The sequence below is a fragment of the Rhinopithecus roxellana genome, chromosome 10 (genome assembly GCF_007565055.1).
Source record: "Rhinopithecus roxellana isolate Shanxi Qingling chromosome 10, ASM756505v1, whole genome shotgun sequence".
Taxonomy (NCBI): Eukaryota; Metazoa; Chordata; class Mammalia; order Primates; family Cercopithecidae; genus Rhinopithecus; species Rhinopithecus roxellana.
Genome location: NC_044558.1, coordinates 120,193,886 through 120,221,065, shown reverse-complemented (window position 1 = coordinate 120,221,065; position 27,180 = coordinate 120,193,886). Strand labels below are relative to the sequence as shown.

Below are 27,180 nucleotides of genomic sequence, written 5' to 3'. Positions count from 1 at the left end.
GAAGAGAAGGGAGCAAGCCAGTGTAGAGAATTGGGATAGATCTGGATTAAATGGGAGATTAGCCCTAGAACTCTGAAACTTCAGCTTTTGATACTCATTTAAAGTGACCTGGCTGCCTTCAGTGCCTGGAAAGCCTTGGGCTTGCACTGAGAAGTTCTACTTCATCATAACGCTGAGTCTTATCTGGCCCATGCACGCAGCATTTCAAAGAGAGATCATGAGCTACATTTCTTTACTGAGGAGGCAAAATTTGGATGTCTTGCCTGTGCTTAAGATAAAATATTAAAATACAAAACAAAATACAGACTTCTGGCTAATTATAGTATCTGAGTACTGCACTTGATAAAATAAAAAACTGTATACAATGAGTATAGACAGTTTGGGACTGCAAAGTAACTGATTAGGAACCAAAAATGGTTTATCATAACATTTTCTCTAATGCAAAAATGATATAAAACCACAAATATTAATTTCTCATTCTTTGCTGGTCAACTTAACATTTGAGACAAAGTCTTTATCATGCACCAAAGATAATAGTTTATCTTCAAGAATAGGATTCTTGGCACAGGAATGGTTTCCTTTATTGTTTAAAAATAGTAACAGAATAAGAAACTACTTTGACATGATAGCTTACCGAGCCCAAAGATTCTGATACAGAGATAAATGAATCCTTCTGTAACTATCTATGTCTTTTTTTTAGTTAATATTCTGTCCCAGATTCTTGAAAACAGGCAATAATCACCTACATTCCCACCTGTTTGTTTTCCAAATATGTACGACGTCAGGATCTGTGATTTTTTTGTTTTCAGCCTGGGCGTCCAAAAAGTCAAAAAAGTATTTTATAGCAAATGGAGCTCTGCTGTTGGGTAAACTCCAAATGCTTCTAAAAAGTTTTTCAAGCACAGAATGAATTGCCACCTGAAAGACAGACAACATCAGATTTGGGAGATTAAAAACTGTGGTAGTGGTTTGGAAAATGTAATAGCAAAATCTAATCCAAATTCAGGGAAAATAATGTGTAAAACAGGGAAAAACAAACTGAAGAGAAAAATGTAAAATTGTCAAATTGAGGCCAGTGCTCACAGTATGGGACAAAAGTCCTGAAAATCCATGCCCAGGTTTAGATTTGGTTCGTAAGCTTCTTGCTGATAACAACACTGTTTAGGCAACTGGGAGGACATCTCAGAAATCTCTAGCAGTTGAAATGTCAGTTGTAGGGCTGTTTACATAAACCAGGAAGCCACGGATATTTGGCTTTTATTAGTTATGTTCAGCCTGGAAAAGCTCAAGTGATGCTGCTCTGTTCCCAGAATTTTTCCTGTTGCATATATTTCTATCATAAGGTTTTATTGTGTACTTTCCAAAGCATTTGAGTATTTTACAAAAGCCAAATAGGCTGAGCTCTATGGGACAGCTGAGAAAATCAAGAGGCTTGGGCTGTCCTCTGCCCACTAAACAAATCTCCTAAGCTCTAAGCAGATTCTTTGTTATAATCTGAAGAAGCATGCCCATAAAGTTACTGGGGCCAAGTGTAGATAATAGCATTTATAGTGCTCATCATTCCAGAGGGGGAGAAAAAAAAGATCACCACAGACTTCTGTTAATTCCACTAAAAGCCAGATAAAGTAAAATTTGCTCCCAGTTTGGTATTCCACCGGCTTTCACATCTGACACTTTTATGTGTGAGCAGAATTCTTAATTTTAAAATGAAAAACAAAAATCAGTAAGATTTACTAGGTTTATAGCCATTGACCCTTCCCATCCTCTTCATTTTATTTGCAATTCAAAAAGGGAGTATTATTGCACATCTATAATAAGTAAACAAAAAGGAATAATTATGCTGTCAACCTAAAAAATAACAATAATAGTGAAATGGTGGGGAAAGATACTGAGAACAATATTAAATCTCTGACTGAAGATACTACAGTACAAATTTGTTAAGTGCTGTTATCTTTGTAGTGTATAAAAAGAAGAACGGGGTAGGAAGTGTTTACAATTTAAACTTTCATTTTGCTTTGCTAGAAGGCACAAGGGATTTGTAACATTTTCACACCTCAGTGGAAATTAAGTCAAACATATCATACACCCCCTAGGTAGCCATAAAGTGCTCCCAGAACAGTAAGTGTACCTTGGTCGACAGCAGCTTTGTCAGATACATTTCTTTTACTTTGAACTTGTGCTTCCCTCGATGTCTCTTTCCTTGCACATCTTGGAATGCTTCCGAATCTGGTAAAATCTGAAGGGAAGACAGCAGAAGCGTTACCCAAGGAGACCATCCATGCTACAGAAGGCATGCAATTCAGCGGTGAGCACAAGAAAGCCTGAACTCACCAGATGGCAGTGGTCATCTGAGTATTCCACATCTGAACGCCAGAGAAAGAGGGAGAGAAAGCAGTCCATTAAAAAAAAGCCAACCATGGGCTAATTGGTCTTCTCATAAAAAGCCCCATTTGTGCTATATACTGAAGTTACTTGAGCTTTTTGACTTGAGCTACATTTTTCCCTCTGCTGCATCTTAAGATCTTAAGAACAGCGTGAAGATGGGACGGGCTAGGGATTGGAGGGGGAAGTGTGTAAAACAGGGAAAAACAGAGATCCCTAGTGATCTCTGATCTCCTGCTGGTAGGAGAGACTCAAGCCTCATTCATTTAACAAATGTACCTAGAGCACCTCCTATGTGCCAGGGACTACTGGGCATATAGCAATGAATAAGACCTAGCTCCCACCCTGATGAAATTTGCATTCTAGCCAATGAGAGACATCAAACTTCTAAGTACACAATTATAATTGTGATAAAGGTTATGAAGGAGAATTATATGCTAGGAAATTATCTAACAAAGAGACTAAATCTAGTCCAGGAGTTTTTGAGGAAGGGATGTTTGAGCTGAATCTAATGAAGAGATAGAGTCAGCTAGGCAAATTGCAGGGAGGCCCAAAGGTAGGAAGGAGGTGACCCTTTCTAGGATCCCAAAGGACAATGAGGTGGTGCTCACAGAGCAAGCCAAGAGTAGTGCAGAGTGAGGAAATGTGGCTGTAAAGGGTAAGGGAATGGTAAATGGAGGGAAGAGAGGAAGTAAAGCATTTGATTTGTTTTAAAGTTGAGAGAGGCTCAGTGGCTCACATCTGTAATCCCAGCACTTTGGGAAGCCAAGGCAGGAGGACTGCCTGAGCCCAGCCTGGACAATATAGCGAGACCTCATTTCTACAAAAAATTGTAAAAATTATCTGAGCATGGTAGCACACTCCTGTAATCCCAGCTACTTGGGAGGCTGAGATGGGAGGATCATTTGAGCCCAGGAGGTTGAGACTTCAGTGAGCCATGATTGCACCACTGCACTCCAGCCTGGGCGATAGCGAGACATTGTCTTAAAGATGAGAGAGACTAGCACATCTTGAAATGCTAATGGAAAATGGGGAGTAGATGGAGAGGGAAAAAAAATACAGGTGAGAAAAGAGATTACTGGTAGTGTAAGGATAGAGAAGGTTGGAAAGGATGATGGAACCCAAAGCACAGGTGAGAGACTGGCCTTGAATGGAAGAAGGTCAGCCCATGAGCATCAAGGAAAAAGGCAGATGCAGGTAAGGTTGGTAGGTTTGGTATTGGCTGTTGAGGGACTTCTGATTTGTTTTCTCTGTAAAGAGTGCAGGGTGAAGTCATCTGCTGAGAGGAGAGCTGTGTGGGTCAAAGCTTTGAGGAGAGAAGGCAGACATTATGGACAACACAGAGATGAGCTGCCCAGAGAAACCCAGTGAGAGCAGGCTGTGTGGAGGGCCCTGATCAAGTTGGGCACCGTGAACTTATAGTGACCCCCAGTGTGCCATTATGTGCCTTTCTTCTGTGGCTCCCTAGCTGTAGGGTCAGGAAAAGATAAATCGTTGGGTTCATCCAGGGTTGGGATTTTGACAGAGGGGCTAATGATAGGACAGAGGTACAGGAGGTTCAGAGTATTAGCAGGATGATAAGATGGTGGCTCTCAGTTGCAATGAATGGGAACTAGTAGCAGTGCTGACTGACTGGAGGGCCCACAAAGAGATCCAAACCTAAGATTCTACTATTCAATCCCCAAATAACAGGCTCTTCAAAAGGCCCAATCTTTGAAACCTAAAAACCACAGCTCTTCCACTTTTCAACACAAAGACACCATCCCCCTTAAGCTGGAATGACAGCAGCTCTGCAAGATGGCTTCACCACAGCCCCATGTAGTGATGGAAGGTGGGTTTCCCCAAAGGAGTCCTACCCAATTATCCTGTCTGTATAATCAGGAGCCCCACATTCTGTTTGCACTGACCAGATGCTCCCTGCTCCTTCTAATAGTGAATCCAGGAGTCAGGAAGCCCTACCTCTGGCTGTGTGTGTGAAAGGAGCGTATCTGGTAGGAGCTCAGAACCTTTCCAAGGGCTGAGAGCTGATTGTCTTGACTGGGGTATAATTTCTCTGGAGACAAACCTGGAACAGGAATTTCCTGCCCCAGGGCTATCAGGGAAGCAGAAAATCACTTTAGAGACCAGCCTATTGACTTTCCCATAAAAGTTCCCCCGTTAGTTGTCTCTCTCCAATTTCTGGGAATTTTGCAAGTGCTATCACAGGAGACTTGGACCTTCTAAGTGGATTATCTTGTTTGTTCAGCACTTGCTGCGGGGCTGTGTGATGATTATCTGTACTCTTCCCTCTCAGTTTGCCAGGGGGATCTCCTCTGTTAGCCCCCATCCTTCTAAAGGGTTGGAAAAAAGCTATGAGATTCTGCCCTGAGCTTAGGGCTATAAAGAGGCAGCCACTTCCTCAGTGCTGGGCAGTCCAGGCCAACCACCATTTATAGTTTCCTTTCCTTCTTGCAGGGATCACATTCTTAGGACTGGAAAGAGATCAAAATGGTTTGTCTCAGCTTTCAGAGAATTACATAGCAACAACTCAATCTCACCTTTGTGATGATACAGCTGAGAGACAAAAAGCAGTACTTTATGAAGCTGGGTGAAAACAAAATGTTACAATATTATATTGGTTACCTGAAGTAAAATTTGCTATCTTCTTAAAGACTTTTATAGTGGATCCATTCGATATCTGAAACCAAAGATAAAAGATATATGAGTTTTCAAAATTTAATGGATTTCTCAGCTTCACCCAGGAATTAGATGGCTGGATGGATCTTACATGCTCTCACTTATTAAATCAAATATTTATCAAGAATTACTAAGTTCTGGGCACTGCGCTGGAGGCTGGGACTAAATGACAAGCAAGACAGTCTCTCTGTCCTCAAGGGGCTCATGGTCCTGTGGAGGAGGCTGATGAGGCCATGGGAGGCAGTAGGGTAGTATGCAGAAGGTGGAGGCCAGGACCCTGTGGGACAGACGGAAGGTGGGTGAGCCCTGGAAGAGGGGAAGACTGAGCTCTGTTAGGACATTCCCCCCAATTCTCAGAGGCCAGGAAAGACCTAGGCCAGTTTCATTTTTTGAGGTTAAAAAATTGTTACTTGCTGTGGACTGAAAGTTTGTGTCTCCTCCAGATTCCTATGTTGAAATGCTAATCCCAGTGTGATGGTATTAGGAGATAGGGCCTTTGGGAGGCTAGGTCATGAGGTTGGAGGCCTCATGATGGGAATAGTGCCCTTATAAGAGACACCAGAGCCGGGCATGGTGCCCCATTCCTGCGATCCCGGCACTTTGGGAGGAAGAAGAGGAGGATCACTCTCAGGAGTTCTGAGACCAGCCTGGGCAACATAGGGAGACCCCTCTCTACAAAAACATATTTAAAAATTAGCTGGGCACATTGGTGCACACCTGTAGTCCCAGCTACCTGGGAGGCTTGGGTGGAGAATCACTTGAGCCCAGAAATTCAAGGCTGCAGTGAGCCCTGACTGTGCCACTCTACTCCAGCCTGGGCGACAGAGTGAGACCTTGTCTCTAAACAGAGGAGGAAAAGGAAGAGACAGCAGAGCTTGCTGGTCCCCTCTGCTTTCCACCACACAAGGATACAAGTCGATGGCTCTCAGCAAACCAGGAGGAGGGTCCTTACCGAGCTACTAGTACTTTGCCCTGACTGTGAACTTCCGGTCTCTGGAACTATTAAGAAAGAAAGGTTAAAGCCACCCAGTCAATGGTATTCTGTTAAAGCAGCCCTAACTGACTATGACACTACTCTATTAAGAAATGCTGAAACAGGTTTTCAGAAATCGTGGTATATAAAGTTGGTGTCCACCCTATGACAGAGCCGTTTCACATGTAGGTCTTTAGTCCACAGAAATAAGTATAAATCCTGATAGGGAGCTATTTGTAATTGTCCCAGACTGGAAACAACTCAAACATCCATCATTAGAATAATTTGGGGCATATTCATACAACAGATTATAAAGCAATGAAAATGAGCAAACTACTGTTACACGCCACATGGGTAAATCTTACCATCATAATGTTGAGCAGAAGAATCTCGACAGAAAAGAAAGTATACTGAATGATTCCATTTACATAGAGCTTGAAAACAAAAAAAACCCAAACGGTCAAAACTATCATGTTAGATATTTGGAGAAGAGAGCAGCGGTAGTGATTAGGAAAGGCCAGAAGAGGGCTTCTATTTTTTGACATGGGTGGTAGTTTCAGGATGTGCTCACTTGGTGATAATTCATCCAGCAGTATGCTTATAATTTTTTTTTTCTGTAGGTATATACAGGTTGAGCATCCCTAATCTGAAAATTCAAAATATTCCAAAATCTGAAACTTTCTGGGTGCTGACATGGTGCCACAAGTGGAAAATTCCACACCTGATCTCATGATAACATGTCACAGTCAAAACCCTATAAAAACTTTGATTTGTGCCCAAATTATATAAAATTACCTTCAGGCTCTGTGTATAAGGTATTTACGAAACATAAATAAATTCTGTGTTTAAACGTGGGTCCTGTCACCAAAATATTTCATTATGTATATGCAAATATTCTAAAATCCAAGCAAATTCCAAAATCTGAAATACTTTTGGTTCCAAGCATTTTGGATAAGGGATAGTCAACCTGTGACATTTTTTCAAAAGCTTGTAAAAATCACAAAATTTGCATGTACTTTTTAATAAAAGCTTTGAAATTTAAGCATAACGTGTGGGACATGCTTAACTTTTGCTAATATTAAGTGTGCAGTTCGATGGCAATAAATATATACTGACATAACCACCGCCTTTATCAAGATATAAAATATTGCAAGGTCCTGAAAAGTGCTCCCATTGTCCCTTCCGAGACAGTGACCACCCCATCTTCATCCAGAGGTGATTACTTTTCTGTCTTCCATCACCATTTATGAATTTTGCCTGTTCTTGGATATCACATAAATAGAATCATACAGTAGTACTGTGTCTAGATTTTGAGGGTCAATATAAGGTCTATGACATTTATTCCTGTTGCAACTACAAGTAGTTCATTCTTTATTACTATGTATTAGTTCATGTAGTATCAATATAGTACCAAAAATTGGCATACAATGAAAGAATTACCGATACATGCTACAGCATGGATGAACTACAAAAACATGCTAAGAAGCCAGTCACAAAAGACCACATATTGTATGGTCCTATTTATATGAAATGTCTATAAAGATGGGAGCAGTAGACACGAGGGATTCTAAAAGTGGGAAGGGGGTAGGGGCAAGGGCTGGAAAACTTCCTCTTGGGTACCATGTTCACTGTCTGGGTGATGGGATCAATAGAAGCCCACACCTCAGCATCATGCAATATACCCTTGTAGCAAACCTGCACATGTACCCACGAATCTAAAACAAAAAACAAGAATATATGAAATGTCCAAAACGGGCAAATCTATATAGATAGATTGTAGATTACTGGTTGGCTAAAGCAGGGGTGGGTGAAATAAGGAATGACTGCTAATGAATTCAAGGATTCTTCGGGAGCGATGAAAATGTTCTCAAATTAGATTGTGGCAATGGCTGCTCAATTCTATAAGTATACCTGAAACCACTGCATTGTATACTTTAAACAAATGAGTTTTATGGTAATATAAATTATATTTTGGCTGGACACAGTGGTTCATGACTGTAATCCCAGCACTTTGGGAGGCCAAGGCAGTAGGATTGCTTGATCCTAGGAGTTCAAGACCAGCCTGGGGAACTCAGATCTCCATCTCTCCCCACCAAAACAAACAAAACAATGCTGAACATTGTGGCACATGCCTGTAGTCCCAGCTAAGGCAGGAGGATGGCTTGAGCCTGGGAGATCAAGGCTACAGTGAGCCATGACTGTGCCACTGCACTCCAGCCTGGGCAACAGAGCAAGACCCTGTCTCAAAAATTATGCTTCAATAGAACTGATAAGAATTGCCACAGATTTTAAATGTATACATTTAACAAAGAAAGTCCCCTGTATATATTGCTTCTTTTGGAGTTAAAGTCGAGCGTTCTCACCTGAGACCTTTTGGGACCATGGAGACCAGGGTCAAGTGGCTCTACAGTGCCCCTCCCCTACACCCTGATGGGCACTCGCAAATCCCCAGGCGAGGAAGTGCCCTTTGGGCAGAGGGGGACAAAGATGCCAAGATGCTAGGGGCAGGCCTGGCTCTGTGGGAGGAGGGGCTCATTCACAAAATTACAAGACAAAGGGGTGGCAAGAAGGAGGTGGGTCAGAGATCCACAAATCCCCTTCATTCTGGAGGACTGACCCTGTCACTTCTGAACCTTATCAGCTAAGTGACTTTTCCCTCCACTCTGAAGCTCCAAAGCTGTTCTCAATTCTAATATTAATTTGGACCTGGCCTTCCGAGTTTGGAAAGAGTGGAAACCTAGAATTTCTCTTCTGGCCTGATGCACACTGGTTATCGCAATGTACAAGCCCGCCTAGCAAGCACCAAAGGATTAAAACCTAATCTCCTTCAGGTTGCACCCATAGGGAGGAACACAGAGCAAGAGCCAGCCCTCAAGAGGCCCTCAGACACAGCTGTCCAGCCAGCTGTGTCCAGCCAGCCGCTAAGTTTAGTCCAGAGGCCTCCAACTGCTGGTGTGCATGATATCTTGGTGGTGGGGTGGGGGCAGCACTAGGCAGGGGCCAGCTGGGGCCATCAGACCTCTGCAAAGTGTCTCCAGCAGAGATTCTTAACTCTTACTGAGCTCTTCGACTCTGCTTCTACTACCGAGCATCCTCTCCTTGTACCCTTTAGCTATTGTTTGCTGGCTGATTTTTCAATTCTCCTCCATATTTGATGCAATTAAAGCAAATGCTCTATGCAGGCACCCCCTTAGCAATACTCAGACACTGAGTTTATGAGAAGCTTTAAACATAGTTACAAAATTCCTCCCCACGAAGAGCTGGATATGCTCTGTTTCTAAGCCAATAAATATCCTTTTATAAAAGGAAGCTGGTGATTCATTCTGGGTAATTGTCAAAGAATGAATCCCAAATGTCTCCCATTGAGTGTTGAGCCAATACTTCACTACTGTCAGACGCTTTGTTTTGCCAAAAGCGAGCACCCTTACTCTATAATCACAAACACCGCGGATGGGCCTTCTGATAAGGAGCGCTGCCAAAAGTTCAAATGTCTCTTCAAGAGCTGGCAACAGGCCGCTGCTGGTGCTGTGCTCAGGCATTAAGATAGCATAGACACAGCTTGTACCAAGGAAATTTTACTCTGAAATTATCTCCCAAGAGCAAGTGTAGAAGCATTTTATTAGTGGATGAGTTGTGTGTGTGTGTGTGTGTGCATTTCTAACTTTCACAGCTGCTCTAGAGCTGGAACATTTCCCCCATGTGACACTTTAACACGATTATAAAGACAGAAAAATAGTTTATTTACAGATGTTTGTGGGGGAAAGGTTTCCGTTTTCTTTTTAGCACAAGTCAGCTGCTGCTGAGGTAAGGACAGAAATGCCTTTTTGAAAAGTGCCCTGGAATGCAGAGTGTTAAAAAGATGATGCCGTTTGTTCCATCTGAGGAGCTCCAAATGCTCTTCTAAGAGTGACTCATTAATCGTCCCCTAGTCCTGTGAGGCAGGGAGCATCCTCTGGGCCCCTACTTTAGGGATGAAAACCAAATTAAATCAAAGAAAGATTAATGTCACTAGCTGGATCTGCAGCAGGATTGTTTTTCCAGCCCAGAGCAGAACTGGTACGCACGGCAATTTCAAATTAAATTCCTTCCAGTCTCACAGTGTTCTAAGATTCGATGTGACAACAGGCGATTCCCTTCCAATCATCAATGGAGGGGAATTGGGGCCACCCCACGTTAGAAGTGTCAGAGATGGACTGTAGACTTTCCCATCATTAGAATGAGGAGTTGTAACCACTCAGGGAGAAACAGACCCATATCAACAACTTAAAGTCATTTCTAAAACAGGAGCTACACATCTTCCAAACCATTTGCAAGTGAAGGTAAGATTTCTTTATAAGATACCATGTTTACGGCATAACTTAGAATTCCATGAAAAGAGATTTTCTAGAAATGTAAGGTTGAACTTATGTTTAACCTTATGAAACTACTACTTTTGTAGGTAAATATGGTCACCTATTGGCAATTTCATATGGCTTCACCTAAGAGAAATGCTAGCATTGTAGCTATACATTTTATAAAAAATTATGAATACGTTCCGAATATTGTGATAATTTAAAGAAAAAAATCTAAAAACATGATAATCAAATCACCACACAGAAAGTCTGACTGAAATCTCTCATTCCTGAAATCACCTTTTCTGCTGAAACAATATTATGTGAAAACAGAATTCTATTCCACATCCTGTCCCAGCAGCCACACGCCAAGACTGCTCTCCCTCCGTCAATATCGTCTTCTCCCTCAGCTCTTCTCACTGACGCCCCAAGGCTGGAAACTGATGAAAACAAAATCTTGTTTCTCAGGGCTTGAGGGATAACGTTGCCGAGTCCTTCAGCACAGGGGTTCACCAGTGCATTGGAAGCGGCCATCAGAACGTCCTCCACAGGCTGGTCAAATCACACAGAAAGTTCTGGACACCCAGGGGAGGGCTTACAGGATGCTGGAAACCAGAGAAAATGCCACAGGGCTCCTGCTTCTCTCTTGTTTACTTGAAATTAACCTTCAGGCCACTAGCCAGCTCCCTCTGCGGACTATTAGTGATAACCCTGAGACTGTCTTCCTCCTGAGGGAGTTGGGCCGCCAAGAATGTGTGGGAAACAGGCCGGGCGCGGTGGCTCAAGCCTGTAATCCCAGCACTTTGGGAGGCCGAGACGGGCGGATCACGAGGTCAGGAGATCGAGACCATCCTGGCTAACACGGTGAAACCCCGTCTCTACTAAAAATACAAAAACTAGCCGGGCGAGGTGGCGGGCGCCTGTAGTCCCAGCTACTCGGGAGGCTGAGGCAGGAGAATGGCGTAAACCCGGGAGGCGGAGCTTGCAGTGAGCTGAGATCCGGCCACTGCACTCCAGCCCGGGCGACAGAGCGAGACTCTGCCTCAAAAAAAAAAAAAAAAAAAAAAAAAAAAAAAAAAAAAAAAAAAAAAAAAAAGAATGTGTGGGAAACTGCGACACCCTGAACACTTAAGACTCGAGTGATCCCATTGGGTTGGGGTTGTCAGAGCCCAGATGCCTGAGAGAGGCCTCCCTTTGGATGAAAGTAACTGTCATCTTCACAGACTGCTGGCCAAAAAGAGGGTTAAAGTAGAAGTAGGGAAGCATTTTGATAAACTCACAGACATGAGATTCGCCCTGGGATTTTAAGAGAAGTTACCCTTTATGAATTGGACATCAGAGAATGTAACTACCAGGATTTCTCCTCAATCAGGCCCAGCTCTCTAGCCAGGCTGCCTCGGAGGTTAGGAGCATGGGCTGAAAGCCTGGATTTGGGGAAGGTATCCCTCAGGCCCTGTGCAGAGCCCCAGTTTCTAGAGTGCTTATTTCATCTGCTTTCAGCCTTGAGGCATCAGTGAAGGAGCTCTATGACTCTGGCCAAGTTTCTTAGCCTTCCTGGGCCTCAGAATGGCGCTGATAGTATTCACCTCATGGAGCGGTAAAGAAGATGGAAAGAGCTGCTATTGGTCAAAGCCCTAGAATAGTGCCCAGCACACGAGAAGCATTATACGTGTTAAATGAATATCTAAAGACATTCACACTCCAGCAGACCTTTAGTGATTGTCCAGTCCCTTTTAGTGTCACAGATGATGGACTTGACTAGAAGGATTGATGACCTTACTTAACAGACCCTTTGGGACATTCCTATGAGTTTTAAATATCTTTTGAATTACAAATTTGTTAGCAGTGACCACTTCTGCATTAGTACACATCTGTTAACGACAGCAGTTAAACAACTCTTCTGCCTCTCAAAACCTTGCAGCTCAGAACTAGAAGTGTGATCTTTAGAGAAAACTTCCTGCCCAATGCCTGTCCTGCACGCTGGCCACTACTCCACAGCAGGGTGCAGGTGCGATAACTCGGCCCAGCCAAAGGTCACAGCAGGGTGCGAGTGAGATAAAGAAGGCTGGACCCCAGAGAAACCACCCTGCCACAGTCACAGGGGACGAGCATGCCCCACTCCCTGAACATGCAGGTGCACGTGCCCCAGACCCTGTTGGCACCAGACCAAAGCACAGTCCCCTTCATAGTCAACGCACACAGAATGACATCCAGTTAAGGAAGCGCGCTGGGAGGGTTTAATTATAGGGGAGAAAGACTCCTCTGGCTTCATGTGTGAAGACACGCTTAACCCTTTGTCTGCACATGACAGAATGACACGAGCAGAAATGCATCCTCCTCTGTGTTCATCAGATGGAAAATGGGAGTAAGGAAAGCACCTGCCTCCCAGGGTTTTTGTGGACATTAATTGAGCTAATACGCGTGAGCAGTGCCAGGCACTGGCTGCCATGGTTATCGTCACGGAAAGCAATTCCACAGTGCTGGGGGTTGCCAAGGGTGTCAGCCAGTAGGTGACAGGGCCCTGCCAGCAATGTGGGGCTCTGGGGGCTGCATCTAGTCCATGAGATGCTGTATTTTTGTCATGCCCTCAGATCCCCTCTAGAAACCTGTTCTTCAAATGTGCTGAGAGTAAATCATTCAGAGGAGACCAGCTACACTGTGTTTGCCCTAAGGACAGACAAGGAAAGAAGAAACAGGCTGGCTCTCCAACAGCAGGGACTTTGTTTAGATAGGAGGAACTGGCCGTCACTACAGATTAACTTGAAAACTAATTTGGACTAATTGGAGGGAGGAGAGTCTGATTTACTTAAAACTCTGAATTAGACCCTATTTTTAAATGAAAAAAAATTTTTTTTTTTTGCTTTTAAGCACATACAGTGACTCAAACTAGGGTACTTTAGTAAGTGAATAAGACTGATAATTAGCATCTTGTCTCTTTGGAGGGAAATGCTAGTGCTCAAGAGAAAATTTTTTCTTTAACGAAAGGGTAAAAGCAAACTTCAGCCCAGCCCTGTCAAATTACTCCCAAATTTTGAGTCTGCGGAGGCGCTGCTTAATCAAGTATAGATGTAGGTGGCTGAGGGTGGTGGGGGATGATTTTCTCCAAGCAGGCTTTAAAAAACGGGGCTTTTGAAGTGGTCCAGGCATAGAGAACACAGAGCCCAGTGACCTCCCATTTCCTTCAGGCTCTCTGGTTTATTTGCCTTATGGCTTAGCTTTTTAAACATAAGGAGAATCCTTTAAGCCCTCATGTCCTAGGCCTGTCATTTATTACCACCATGCAGCAACACTGGGGTATGAGGCCAATAAATCATTTGGACGGGAAGTGACTACAGGCTGGATTAATTTCATTATCATCCTTAAGCAGATAGGTGTCTAGCACGGCCGATGTCTGCAGTGAAGACCGATGTTCTCTCTCTCCTGACAGGCTTTCCCCCTTGCTTTGCAGACAGCTGTGCTGGTTCTTCATTCTCCCTGCTGGAGAGACTTGTCCTGCCTCCTCCTATTAATGGCAGTGAGTAGCCCCATCCCCTGCCTCTGCGGCCCACCCCATGCCCCACGGTGGCTGAGGGATGCTGAGAGGCCTGGCGGGAGGCACAGCTGAGCAAGCCAAGAACTCCAGTCAGCAGCACCAGAGGAGGGCCTTGGAGGCCGTGTCCCCTCCAAACTCGCCAAGACAAGCCTGCCACCCAGACACAGGGAGAGGTGCTGGCCTGCAGGTCTAGAACCCTGAACTGATGCCATGATAAGCACTTCCACCCAGCAGGGCAGCACCTCGACTCTGACCTCCTCCTGGCCATTACCTTCCCTCTGGGTCTGTGTTTTTCCAAACACAGCCAAAGATGCCCCTTATTCCTGAGCCCAAAAATACACACTTTTAGAAAACTCCCTGGGGAGTTTTATGACTTCCAAAAGCTAAGAACAACTGCTCTTGGCAAGATGATTCCAGGGTTGGCAAGTCTGAGCTATAGGAGAGTGAGCACAGGGGCAGGTTGCTAGCCTGCGACTTTCTCTGCTAGACTCCCTCTAGCAATGCTGCAGGGGCAGCACCTCCTTAGTCATCACCCAACATAACCACTTCCAAACTGGGTGACCCACTCAGCCAAAAAGCCCAAGGATGGGTGTTCTCTATCCCTGGCCATTGTCTAAGAAGCTCTGCTCAGGAAGAGTCTCTCTCCTTCCTGGGCGAGGGGAGAACCTGGCAGAGTCCTAGGTCCTTCCTGGTGCAGACCTGTCTCCCTGGGACTGTACAGCTGTGAAAAACGGGGGGTGCCTATTCTCCCAGTGTGTTGGGAAGCTGCTGCTCCTCCTGTCTTCTCCATCTCTAGGAAAGCACCTGCCTCCAGGCATGTGCACAGTCATCCCCAGCTGACATCCTTGGCCCCACGCACCCTCGTCCTACTATCCCTACCATCCACGTGACTGTGGTGTCCTCCTGAGCATCCGATTCCATTTGTGTGTCTGTGTCTGTCCAGAGCCACTGCATTATTGCTGGACAGCACCAATCCCCACCAGAAATCCACAGCTTCTAATGGGGCTCCCTATTTCCAGGTTTGCACCCCTTCTATCTACATCTCACACACAGCCCCAATCATTTTCTGAAACACTAACCTCCCTGCTTCAGGACCTCCCATGGCTTCGCACTGTTCTTGGGCTAAGACTCAGAACTCTTGAAGAGGCTGCTCCCACCTGTGTGATCTGCATCTTCCCTGCTTGCCTCCCTGCCCCTACATCTTGTAAGAGGCCGCAACACAGACTGGTTTAGCCACAGACCCTACAGCCAACTATCCAGGCCCGAATCTGGCCCTGCCACTGACTAGCTGTTACCAGACCTCTCCGAGCCTCACTGTACCCATCTATAAAGTGGGGTTAATAATAGGACTCATAGGACTGTTATAGGATAGAATGGGGCGAAATACTGAAACCGCCATTGCAAGACTATAACGTTGAAAGACATCTGAAAGGTGAACAGTGAACGGCATCTGAAAAACACCTTTCAGATGCCGTTCACTGTTACAAGACAGTGAAGCAGATGTGTTAGAAGACAGTGAAGAGATTTGACCTAACCAACTCCATCTTGCGTCTAACCTCCAAGCTGCCCTTGCTTATCCCTGGGTGTAGACTGAACTTTGGGAGGAACTTATAGTTTAACACAAAGACAATGACAGCCCTTTTCCAAAACCTTCTCCTTGCCTGGGGATTAGACTGCCTTCATAGGACTAACAAATTAGCCACAAGATTGGGATTATGGTTTAGGAATCATGCAGCTGGAGGCTATAAGATTCTGACTCTCCCCAGATTGCTCCTGGGGATAAAATCACTATTGTAAAACCTAAGACCAGTGCTTGAGATATTTTGCAGACCCTGCTTTTTTTTTTTTTTTGACATGGAGTCTTGCTTGCTCTGTCGCACAGGCTGGAGTGCCGCGGCACCCTCTCAGCTCACTGCAACCTCCGCCTCCCAGGTTCAACAATTCTCCTGCCTCAGCCTCCCAAGTACCTGGGATTACAGGCGTGCACCACCATGCCCGGCTAATTTTTTGTAATTTTAGAGACAGGGTTTTACCATGTTGGCCAGGCTTATCTCAAACTCCTGACCTCAAGTGATCTGCCCACCTTGGCCTCTCAAAGTGCTGGGATTATAGGCGTGGGCCACCATGCCTGGCCCAGAACCTGCTCTTGATGGCTCAGCTGGTAACACCCAGATCAATAAACTGGCTCATCTGATCTTGTGGCCCCCACCCCAGGAACTGACTCAGCACAAGAAGACAGCGTTGACTCCCTATGATTTCATCTCTGACCTGACCAGTCAGCACTCCTGGCTCACTGGCTTCCCCCAACCCACCAAGTTGTCCTTAAAAACTCTGATCCCTGAACGCTCAGGGAGACTGATTTGAGTAATAATAAAACTCCCATCTTCCACACAGCCGAATTACTTTATCTCAATTCCTGTCTTGATAAATAAGCTCTGTCTAGGCAATGGGCAAGATGAACCCATTGGGCAGTTACATTACAGGGACATGCTGGAAATAGTACCTGGTGTGGTATAAGTACTTCATAAGCACTGACTATAATCAGCTGTCACTGCCCTCCTTCCCCCTCGCCATTGCCCCTCTCAAGTTTTGGCTAGTCTAACACGCATGCTCTCCCTTCCTTGCTGGATGTACCTGCACCCTAGCTCAGTCTGGCTAAATTCTCCTCATTGTTTAGGTCTCAGCTCAGTCCTAACCTCCTCCAGGAAGCCTCTTGGATTTTCCAAGTCACATAGCACTGTTACACACAAGGTGTTGCCTCTTTACTTGTCTCTCCCTCCTTTTCTGCACCCCTTCCCCAGGGCTGCAGGCTCTGTGAGGGCAGGGACCTGGTCTTTGCTCCTCTCCCATGCAGCCCCAGCTCTTTTCACAGGGTGGATATTCAACAAAGATTCAGATAATACTGCTAAACAAGTGAACCCCAGTATCCCAGTGTGTTCAGGAACCTTCCCTGCCTCCTTTCTCATTATGTGCAGGTTTCTCTGGCACTCAGATCTCTGAGAAGTCACGTGCACCCCTCACCGCCCTCGGCACTCACCCAGTATGTGGGTTAAGAGGCCAAAGGAAGTATTGCTCAATATTGCAAACAAACAGGAAATTTAGAACTTCTTCAGGAAGAAAGGACCTACACAAAAGGTTACAAGGCCTACTGTGAATGTTGTGGAGGGAGGCGAAGCTTGGGACTTCCAGGGCTTTGTTTAGCATCAGCACACTTGGCACCCAGTGGAGGCTAAAGGATAACTCTTCTCTGGCTTTCCTAGGCACGTGCTGAACCTCCGGGTGGAGAGAGTTCAGGAGATAGGAAAATCATAGCCTTCTGAGAAGGGAACACCAAGTACACTGTGAGAGCCCTTCATGGGCTTGTCTGCACAAGCAACAAAAGAAAACTTCAAACCCAGACACAACTGATCTGCAAGTTATTCCAGGAAATGGGTGGGAGTCCTAGATGTTTTAAAAGAATGTTCATGGGACAAGGATTGGGGATGAGGAAGGAGACACGGGGGTCAAGTCTTGCTGTTACCTCATAGTGGCCAATGGTGTTTAGCTTGGTGATTCCATCTTCAAGAATCACAGAGGAACTGTCGATGTCCAGAAGTTCTTTCTGTCGTGTGCCCACTTGAAGCTCTGAAAAAGAGCATTTTGTTCCTTTTTAGAGTTTTAAAATGCTACCACTTTCACAAATTTACGGATAACTAAAACTTGAATAAAGTGGTAAATCTTTGTTTGAAGGTGTAGAGATGTATCAGCCAGACTAGTAGCCTGAGTTCTGAGTTCTGTTGTTTTTTTGTTTGTTTGTTTAGGGCTGTGATGTTTCAAACCACCTTTTCCCTGATAAGCCTGGAAGTAAAGCCACTGAAGACAAAATAATGCATTCTATGAGGGACTAAGCTCTTCAACAAAAATTCCAGAAGCAAATCTGTATATGCTCACACTTGTGTGCCCACGTTCACAAAGAGAGGCATGATACGAACCATCTCTGTAGGCTCCTGTTTGGGGTAGAGGGGGAGGCATCAGTGCGAACGTCCCAGCACCACAGGGTGCAGACTCTCTGGCCAAGGCTGCCAACCTATGCCTAGGTCAAAATGTGGTGCACAAATGTGATTTTTCTTTTTTTGGAACCTGCATGGTGTTTATTATTTTAGTGTCAACTCAGTGCCAACATTTAAAGATTAAAAGATTGCACATAGGCTGGATGTAGCAGCTCAGGCCTGTAATCCCAATACTTTGGAAGGCTGAGGCAGGGGGATTGAGGCTAGGAGTTCAAGACCAGCCTAGCCAACATAGTGAGACCCGTCTCTATAAATTTTTTTTTTAAAGTTTTTAAGTTGCATATAAAAAACTGGATATCTGATTTCTTTAAAAAAAAAAAAATCGAACAGTCTAACAACACAATCTGCGGTCCACATGGCAATCACTGAAGCAAATGGCACTGTCCCCTTGGATGGCGAGTCCTTTCCCATTAAGTCAAGCTCCACTGCTTTCTGTAGTCCCAGGTGGCTGACACCCCTTATGTATTTTCTGCCCCTTTGGGCATCTGCGTTTTTGAGCCTCTGCTGTAAGAGCTCCAAGCATAGCTGCTTCTGGTGTTGGATTTCTTTTTTTTTTTTTTTTTTTTGGAGACAGGGTCTCCCTCCATTGCCTAGGCTGGAGTACAGTGGCGCAACCTAGGCTCACTGCAACCTCTGCCTCCCGGGTTCGAGCAATTCTTCTGCCTCAGCCTCCCGAGTAGCTAGGACTACAGGTGTGCACCACCATGCCTGGCTAATTTTTGTATTTGTAGTAGAGACGGGGTTTCACCATGTTGGCCAGACTGGTCTTGAACTCCTGACTTCAGGTGATCTGTCTGCCTTGGCCTCTCAAAGTGCTGGGATTACAGGCATGAGCCACCGCGTCCAGCCTGGCGTTGGATTTCAATACAGTTGATGGCTTTGCCTCAGAAATCAGCCCTGGAGGTAGTCTGGGAAATCAGCAGGCATGCAGAACCCTGACACGGCGGACAGGCTGTGTCCCCAGGCTGTTTGCTCTGCTCCTTGCCTTCCTACTTTAGGAGGCAAGGGACACCCAAACTCAGGAAAAGAGTAAGGATGCTACTACCTGCTCATGAGCGGCAGGACCAAGACTGTTGGGCGGGGTATGCCCATGTCTTTTGTAGTGAGAGCCACACATTTGCAAGATGTATGCTCAGGGCAAGGAAGTTGGGGGTCTGGGGTCGGGGTCATGGTTTCCTGGCTGGGGCTCCCCCTTTGATCCTGTATCTAACCAAATGAGCTAAAATGGTCCTCAAGCGGCTCAACAGTCACCCAAGGAAGGAAGCAGAAGAGGGGTGCCTTAGCAGCCCTACTTTCTTTAAAGCCAGATCACCAAGTTGCCCCACATTTGCATGGTCTCAAACTTCCAAGACCCTGCCTCAAAGCTTTCTCAATGGCCTTTTAGCAGGGGGCTGGACTGGGAGGGCCGAGTGGGAGGATTTTAATTGTCTGCTTAGTCAAGGCCTATAACTGTATATCAAGGGGAGGTGAACCTCGTTACACTGTCACCACCATGATTTTAATCTTCATTTCTGTCCCATTATTTGCTATAAAATCCCACGACAGTCTCCTGGGAGGACTGCACGGAGCTCAACTTTAAAATGTTGATGAACATTTGAGTGAAGTGGGGCCCTGTTAGCTTGCTCACGCATATGCTCTCCTTTGCAGTATACCAATAGAGCCCGAAAATGAATTCATAGCAGATGCTGCTGCACACTGGGGGAGGACGGAGCATATACTTAATACAGGATGCGATTAGCAGAGGAAGATGACCTTTCTAGCAGGCTGGAGTTAACACCCAGAGTCTGAGCCACCCACTAATGACACGCTCAGTATCACAACAAACAAATCAAATGCCAATGTGAAATGCAACACACGCAGAGGGCACCGTGTTGACACCTTTCTGTACTTCGTGATGCAAGGTGATTCCGTGCGGGCTCAGGGTCTGCAATCTCATGAATCTGATTTACAGACGTAATATTTAAAAACAACAACAACAAACCCCGCCATCTTTTAAGAACTGTGCGTCTTTCGAAGAATCAGGATGCCCATGAGAGAGCAAAGCAGTCTCTTGGCCCCTAGACATGCCCTCTAGGAACAATCTGGCTGTGTAAGTGTCACTGAACGGAAGCTGGTGGGGGTAGGGAGGGAGGGCAGGCAGGGAGGGAGACTCATCAGGGCCTGGGACCACATAGCTCCCGCACTGCCTTACCAAGACCAATTTCATTAAGCTGAAGTCCATAAGGAGAACCATTTTTGCTTAAGAATGCTTGGAAAATCTTTTCTTTGGCTTGGCCTATGGTGTCACAGTCGAGAACATTGACTGAAATATTCCGACAGACATCTGCACTCTCGTTTTCCGGGATTTTTTCAAAGACGACGTTTAATGCCTGCAAGAATACAAACAGATTTCCAAGTCTATTAGATAATTGCAATCTGAAAGGCATTTCATAAAAGACACAAACCTTGGCAAGTCCCACTAATACCTCTGATGGCACATTAGCAAACACTGTATTGCATTACACTACTTTCATCTTTTCTCCATAATCCATTCTTTTCAGGGATAATGGAAAGGAAAACAGAAAGTTAAAACTCTCATTATAGAGCAAGCATTGAATAAATATATCTGAGAGTAAAATATATATATATATATATACACACATATAAATAGTCTAAAAATGATAATTTGGTGATTTCTAATTTCATCCTCAAAAGAAAAAGAAAAAAAGAATTGGAAGGGTTCCACAGTAGATGAGGCAGATTGGTGATTATCTTTTTTATTAACAGGACCACAGAGTCCCAGAAGTGAAGTTCTAGGTGACAGGAAAGGTTATGAGGTCCCCATATTGACCACATCAAAGAGATCGCTTTTTTTTTTTTTTTTTTGAGATGGAGTCTTGCTCTGTCACCCAGGCTGGAGTGCAATAGTGCCATCTCGGCTCACTGCAACCTCCACCTCCCGGGTTCAAGCAATTCTCCGGCCTCAGCCTCCCAAGTAGCTGGGATTACAGGCACATGCCACCACGCCTGGCTAATTTTTGTATTTTTTCAGTAGAGATGGGGTTTCGCCATGTTGGCCAGGCTGGTCTCAAACTCCTGACCTTGTGATCTGGTCACCTCAGCCTCCCAAAGTGCTAGGATTACAGGTGTGAGCCACTGTGCCCAGCCCACAGAGGTCACTTTTTAACTATGCAGCATTAATTACAGGAATACTCATCTACTCCTCTACTCTCAACATCCTCAGTCAGATGGTTTCCCCAGGCCTCATTAAAGCACTGAGATCCCCACCCCATACTATGATTCTTGCATTAATTACTTTACATTTCAGCACTATTACTTAACGTTTTGTCAGTTAACATTCTCCCACTGCAGCAAAACTTCAGAATCAGACTAATAGGGGAAGTAAGGCCTTTGTGCACATGTGAAAACACAGAACTAGGGAATATTTCAAAATGAACTGAAAAGCAATTCCAAGTTTACTTTGTCTAAGAACAAATAGATCTAAAACAACCAAGTTTTACCTGATACGTACCCTCACAGGAATTGATTCAGGGAAGAGCTAAGAATATTTTGCAAATAGCATAACATAGCAGTTTAGATTCTAATGCACCTTGGTAATCACAAAGTCAGAAAGGCTTCGGTATGGTGTGAAATGCACAATTATTTAATGTTTTGAACCTGGCTTAATAAGGGAATGTAAAATGATCAAGTAATGGGAATTTTTGTTTGTTTGTTTTGTTTTGTTTTAAGGAGCAGAGAGTTTAACAGGCAAGAAGGAAGGGAGAAGACAGAAGAAAGATGCTCCCTCATACAGAGACAGAGGGAGGGGGGCTCCAAGTCCTGTGGACACCAGCCAGTTATATATGCAGAGGCTGGAGGAGGCAATGTCTGATTTGCATAGGGCTCAGGGGAGAGATGAAAACACAAATAATATGGAAGATGGGAACCCTCAGGCCTACCTCAACTTAAAAATGGGTGTAATAACAGTACCAGCCTTCTAGCATTGTTACGGAGATTAAATGTGATCATGCATTCAAGGGCTTAGCACAGGGCCAGGCTGCTGGGAAAGGCTTGATGATAATATCGGTAATAAAACCTGTTACAATTATTATTGTTGGTATTAGTATGCACTCATTTGCACACAGATTCAGCCCACATTGAACAGCTAGGACGCCCACTCCACGCTTAGTATCTCCAAGAAGGAGGCTGCCAGCAATGAACCCAGTGGACTCCTGGCTTTCATTCCAGCCCACCGCAAGCCAGCTGGGTGACCTCTGAGCCCATCCCTAACCAGCTGGGTAACCTCTCTGTATCTTGCTTTCTCATCTGCAAAGAGGGCATAACAGCAGTAACTGCATAGCTCTTAGAACAGCGTCTGGCATGTGAGCCCGTGACTTACGGACCACTGACGTGGATGTGGGGCTTCTGAAATTTCGGGAGGTTCTCAGGGGTGTATCTTCCCTTTAATGCTGCTATGGTCTGAATATTGATGTCCCCCTAAATCCAGGTATTGAAATCCTAACTCCCAAGGTGATGGTACTTGGAGGTGGGGCCTTTGGAGGGGATTAGATCATGAGGGCAGAGTCCTCATAAATGGGATTAGTGCCCTTATAAAAGAGGCCCCAGAGAGCTGCCCTGCCCTTTCCGCCATGTGAGGACCCAGCAGGAAGGCACCATCATGAGAAAGGGGCTCTCACAGGACACCAGCTCTTGATCTTGGACTTCTCAGCCTCCAGAACTGTGAGAAATAAGTTTCTATTATTTATAAGCCACCCAGTTTATGGTGTTTATAAAGAGCTGAGACAAACACCACTAAATCTTGCCCTTATAATCCTGTTGATAATTATGCAAGAATCAATTTTGTTCTGGTCTCAACCAAATGATTAAAACTCCAAATCGGTGGAATCTGAACTCTGAGGTTAGCTGGTGATCTCTGTCTGGCCTGTATGAATTTCCCTCCTACAACAGAGTCACTCCCTTGCCTGCTCTCAGAGAACCTTTGTGTTCTGGGCCAGCCACCCACTAGGAAGGGATTCAAAGGCCTGTCTGCTCACAAACAAGAAACAAAAAATACCAGACAGGAGAGAAGGCAGGGAGCTGGTGGGCAGAGTATCTGGAAGGAACCAACATGTGAGGCCTCACACCCAAGCCCTCTCCTCGCCTCCCGTTTCTAGAGATGTTTCCTGGGGCCTCTGGGACCAGATGCTCTGCCAAACACATTTCAAGGCCTATTTCTCTGAACCCTCCCAACATTCTGGTGCAGGAGGTTGTGTTATTATTGCCATCCCTGTTGTAGAGTGAGGGAACTGAGGCACGGAGGGGCTGAGTAACTTGCTCCAGGAACAGCTCACCAGTGGCAGAGCCAGGAATTGAAGCCAGATTTGCCTAACTGCAGAACTGGTGCCACAAACCCCTCAGCTATGCCGTCCCCGCTTTACCACCCATTCTCCCTCCCTCCTCCTGGTTCCACCTACAGCCCAGGAGCCCTCCTGACCCTCCAGAAACCCTGGCTTAGCCCAGGCTGTAAGCAATGTCCTAAGCTAAATTCCCCACACCAGTGGGAGGGGTGGGTGTGAAGGGGTCAATGCCGGTCCCACCACCTATGGTCTTGTTGGGGTCTTGCCTTATTTCTCTACAAGGTGATCTTCTCATGGTGGGGGTAACTGCAGTTAAGCTACTTCACAGGTGTTTCTAAAGAGAAAGATGAATGGGAGGCACCTTTTAATCAGAGCTTCAGCAATCCCAGCTTGTTTAATAGTTTTATAAATATTTGTGAAACAGCATTCTATTACTACCTAAAGGGCACTATTGTCTTCAACAAAAACACCTTTTTGTGGGCAATAAATGTTCTTTTTAAAAACATCACCAAAAGGAAAAAAAAAACCCTTACTGGATGTAAAATAATGTAAATCTGCCACTGCCTCCACAGCTAGATGGGTGGAAAAGAGATAAAATGGCATTTTACAGAGTCCACAGGGAATTCTGAGAGTAAATTCAGACACAAATTGATTTGTGTTCATTTTTTATGCTGCTAACACTTAGTGCTCAAACAGCAGTTTCCTAAGGCGCAAGTACAGTCAAGGCCCTTGGCGTCGGCCTCTTAACACCTCCACCCCCAGGCTGGGAAAGCGCACGTGGGCCTCTGCTCTGTGATGGGGAGCAGATGCCTGTGCCATGTCAGACAGTGTGACATCACAGCGTCTGCCCTCAGCCACTGTACCCCATCGGGAGATACCTCGATGGAAGTGCCATCTCTCCAGCTCCCACACTCCCACCAAAGCCCATTTAACCAGCATGTTCTCCTGCCCTATTTGGTATTAGGGCTGGGATGTCAGAGAGACGTTATGACATGGTCCTTGTTCTCAGCTAATTCGCAATAAATTTCAGAGACAAAAGCATCATCTGTGGGGCAACAGTCACCCATCAGTGACTATCACCCTCAGCGAGTGTCCACAGACGACTCTGAGTAGGAAGGACAGCAGGGGTCAGGGCCCTGAGTTCCAGGCCCAGCACCAGGCCACCTGGACCCTCCCATTCTCTGCTGCTCACCAGCTGAGGGAATGTAGGGAAGTCGTCTAACTTCGCTGAGCCTTAAAATCCTCATTGTTCCTATCTCAAAGGAGTGACAGGATCACTAAATAATGACATATAATAATAGCAAATTAAGGAGTGCTTTATAGGTGCCAGACACTGTTTTAAATGACGTGTATATATTTGTATATATAAATCTCAGGAACAACCCTGTGAGGTAGATTCTTTTACTCATCCCCTTGTGGCAGATGAGAAACTGAGGCACAGAGAAGTTAAATGGCACAAGGTCATCCAGCAAGAAAATGGTAGAACCGGGTACTCTAGCTTCGTGTTCTTAAATACTTAGTGATCCTGCCTTTCGAAGTACAAGAAATGTTTTGTAAAGTAAGCATGGTCCAAATCCATGGGATGGCATAATACCCAGAAAATACCCATGAAAGGCTAAAGAGCTGTGAAATGTACACTGGTCCCCTCCCCAGAAATCTGCCCTCTGTTTAGAGGAACCGCCCTGCCTCTTCCTATTTCCTTGGCAGGAAAGCATCAGTAAGCTGCGGCGGCAGATCCGGTTTGTTGTCCAACCAACAGCCATCCCTCCTCTGCTAACAAAGGCCAGGTCTGCACGGCGGTGGGTCCAGCCTGGGTTGGGAGGCATGATTGGCAGCAACTCCCTTCTCTTTCACCAGGGCTGGTCATGTAACCCAGCTCTGGCCAACACGTAAAAGCAAGGGTTTTCTCTCTTTTTTAATAGACAGGGTCTCACTCTGTTGCCCAGGCTGAAGCGCAGTGGTGTGATCATGGCTTACCACAGCCTCAACCTCCCAGGCTCAAGCAATCCTCCCACCTCAGCCTTCCACGTAGCAGAGACTACTTGACTAATTTTTTATTTTATTTTATTTTTTTAGAGACACGGTCTTGCTGTGTTGCCCAGGCTAGTCTTGAACTCTTGAGCTCAAGTGATCCTCCCACCTTGACCTCCCAAAGTGCTGGGATTACAGGTGTGAGCCACCACACCCTGTCGGAAGTCTTCTATACAAACAAAAGGGCGAGTAGTGCTTGAAGCGGTGGCAGCCATCTTGTGACTAGGATGGCAGGCCCAGGAGGCACTGGGAGATAGTGACCCAGAGCTGTGACACCATGGAGTGTATGGACCAGCTTGGAGCTCCTTCCCTCCAGACTTTCTGCTCTAAGAGGCAAGTCATGCTCTTACTATTTCAGGCATCCTTAGTTCAATTTTCTCTTACTTATAGCTGCATGTGCCAAACTGACGGAGCTCATTCTGTGGATGCTGAGGTAGATAGATGCGTCTACTGATGCCTGTTTACTTTGCACCTATTGTGTGCAGGGCACTGTAGGTGATACAAATCAGAACCGGTACTCATCCTGCCTGGGAAGTACTAGCAGACTAGAAGAACTGTGGGGCATATACAACAAATTCTAATGCCAGGTAGAATGTGGGAGGTACAGATGGAGCATTTTAGGGATTGAGAGAGATACCTCTTTCAGGTCGGCAGGGGGTTTTCAAACAGAGAAATCAAGGAAGGCTGCATGGAGGAGGCAGCATTCGAATTGTGTCTGCAAAGAGCTGCAGTACATGAGGGAGGCCTCTGGACCATGGAGACACTTGGCTTCCAATCTCTAATTAGACTGGTGAGCAGGAAGCTTCAATCACTCACTCAGGCTATCAGGTCAGGAAGTTTACAGAAAAAAAATCCCACCTTCTTTGGGTGGAAGTAGGGGTAGAGGACATAGGAAAAAAAATATGGCAAAGAAAAGAATATGGTTCTAGGTTTATAATAATAAGGACCAGCACTTATTGAGTGCTTACCATGTACTGGGAATGCAGTTATAGGTTCAGTTAATCCTCACAACTGCTCTATGAAGTAGGTGCCATTATTAGCCTCATTTAATAGATGAGGAAACTGAGATGCAGAGAGATTTAGAAACATGTCCAAAATCATGGAACTGGTGGGAGTCTTATACTGGGGCGTGTCCTGACTCTGAGCTGCAAAGTGAAGAGGCCAGCCAAGGTGATGAGCCTCCCAAGGGCAGTACCCCTCTGCTTGAGGGCCTCAGTCAATGCTCTCCCAGGAGCCTCCCAAGGGCAGTTCCCATCTACTTGAGGGCCTCAGTCAACTCTCCCAAGAGTCAGGCTGGACATAGGCGATCCGGTAGAGGAGGCTTTACCTCCTCACCCTCCTCACAGAACCCACTGAATCTGGAGCACCCTGGCCTCAGGTGCCACCCAAAGGCATTTTTACAGAGCTCCTGTTCGCCCACAATAAAGGTGACATTTCCTAGCTTCTGTTGCTGCCAGGTGTGGCCAGTGTGCTCCAGATTCAGTGGGCTCAAATGATCCTCCCACCTTAGCCTCCCAAAGTGCTAGGATTACAGGTGTGAGCCACCACACCCAGTCAGAAGTTTTCTGTCCAAACAAAAGGGAGAGTAGTGCTTGGAGCGGTGGCAGCCATCTTGTGACTAGGATGGCAGGGCCAGGAGGCACTGGGAGATGGTGACCCAGAGCTGGCCTCTTGGCTTTGCAGCTCAGAGTCAGAACATGTCCTAGTTATGACTAAGTCCGAGTTATTGACTAAGTCCTGGTCAATGACATTAAGTGGATATGTTATGTGGTACATCCTTAAAAGATGGCTGGTGACCATCTGCCCTCCTTTCTACAGCCCTGCTTACATCTGCTGCCTGGGATGGGAAATGAGGCTGGGGGTGAGCAGA

At 45.6% G+C, this 27,180-nt stretch overlaps 2 protein-coding genes across 3 annotated transcripts in view; one reads left to right on the top strand and one right to left on the bottom strand.

Annotated features, from left to right (window-relative positions):
• The window catches only part of PLXNC1 (plexin C1), a 160,477-nt gene that overhangs the window by 8,105 nt on the left and 125,192 nt on the right, over positions 1–27,180 (bottom strand). The window contains exons 22-27 of one of the 2 annotated variants that reach the window (XM_010383921.2): positions 20,135–20,312; positions 17,415–17,518; positions 5,005–5,059; positions 2,332–2,363; positions 2,129–2,236; positions 755–918 (exon numbers count right to left, since the gene is read on the bottom strand). In XM_010383921.2, coding sequence (XP_010382223.1) covers positions 755–918; positions 2,129–2,236; positions 2,332–2,363; positions 5,005–5,059; positions 17,415–17,518; positions 20,135–20,312 — 641 coding nt within the window. Of the gene's footprint in view, positions 1–754; positions 919–2,128; positions 2,237–2,331; positions 2,364–5,004; positions 5,060–17,414; positions 17,519–20,134; positions 20,313–27,180 lie in introns of those variants that run through there. The other variant, XM_030939504.1, reaches the window with a different exon arrangement.
• The window catches only part of CEP83 (centrosomal protein 83), a 192,538-nt gene that overhangs the window by 153,943 nt on the left and 11,415 nt on the right, over positions 1–27,180 (top strand). The gene's annotated exons all lie outside the window — the stretch shown is intronic.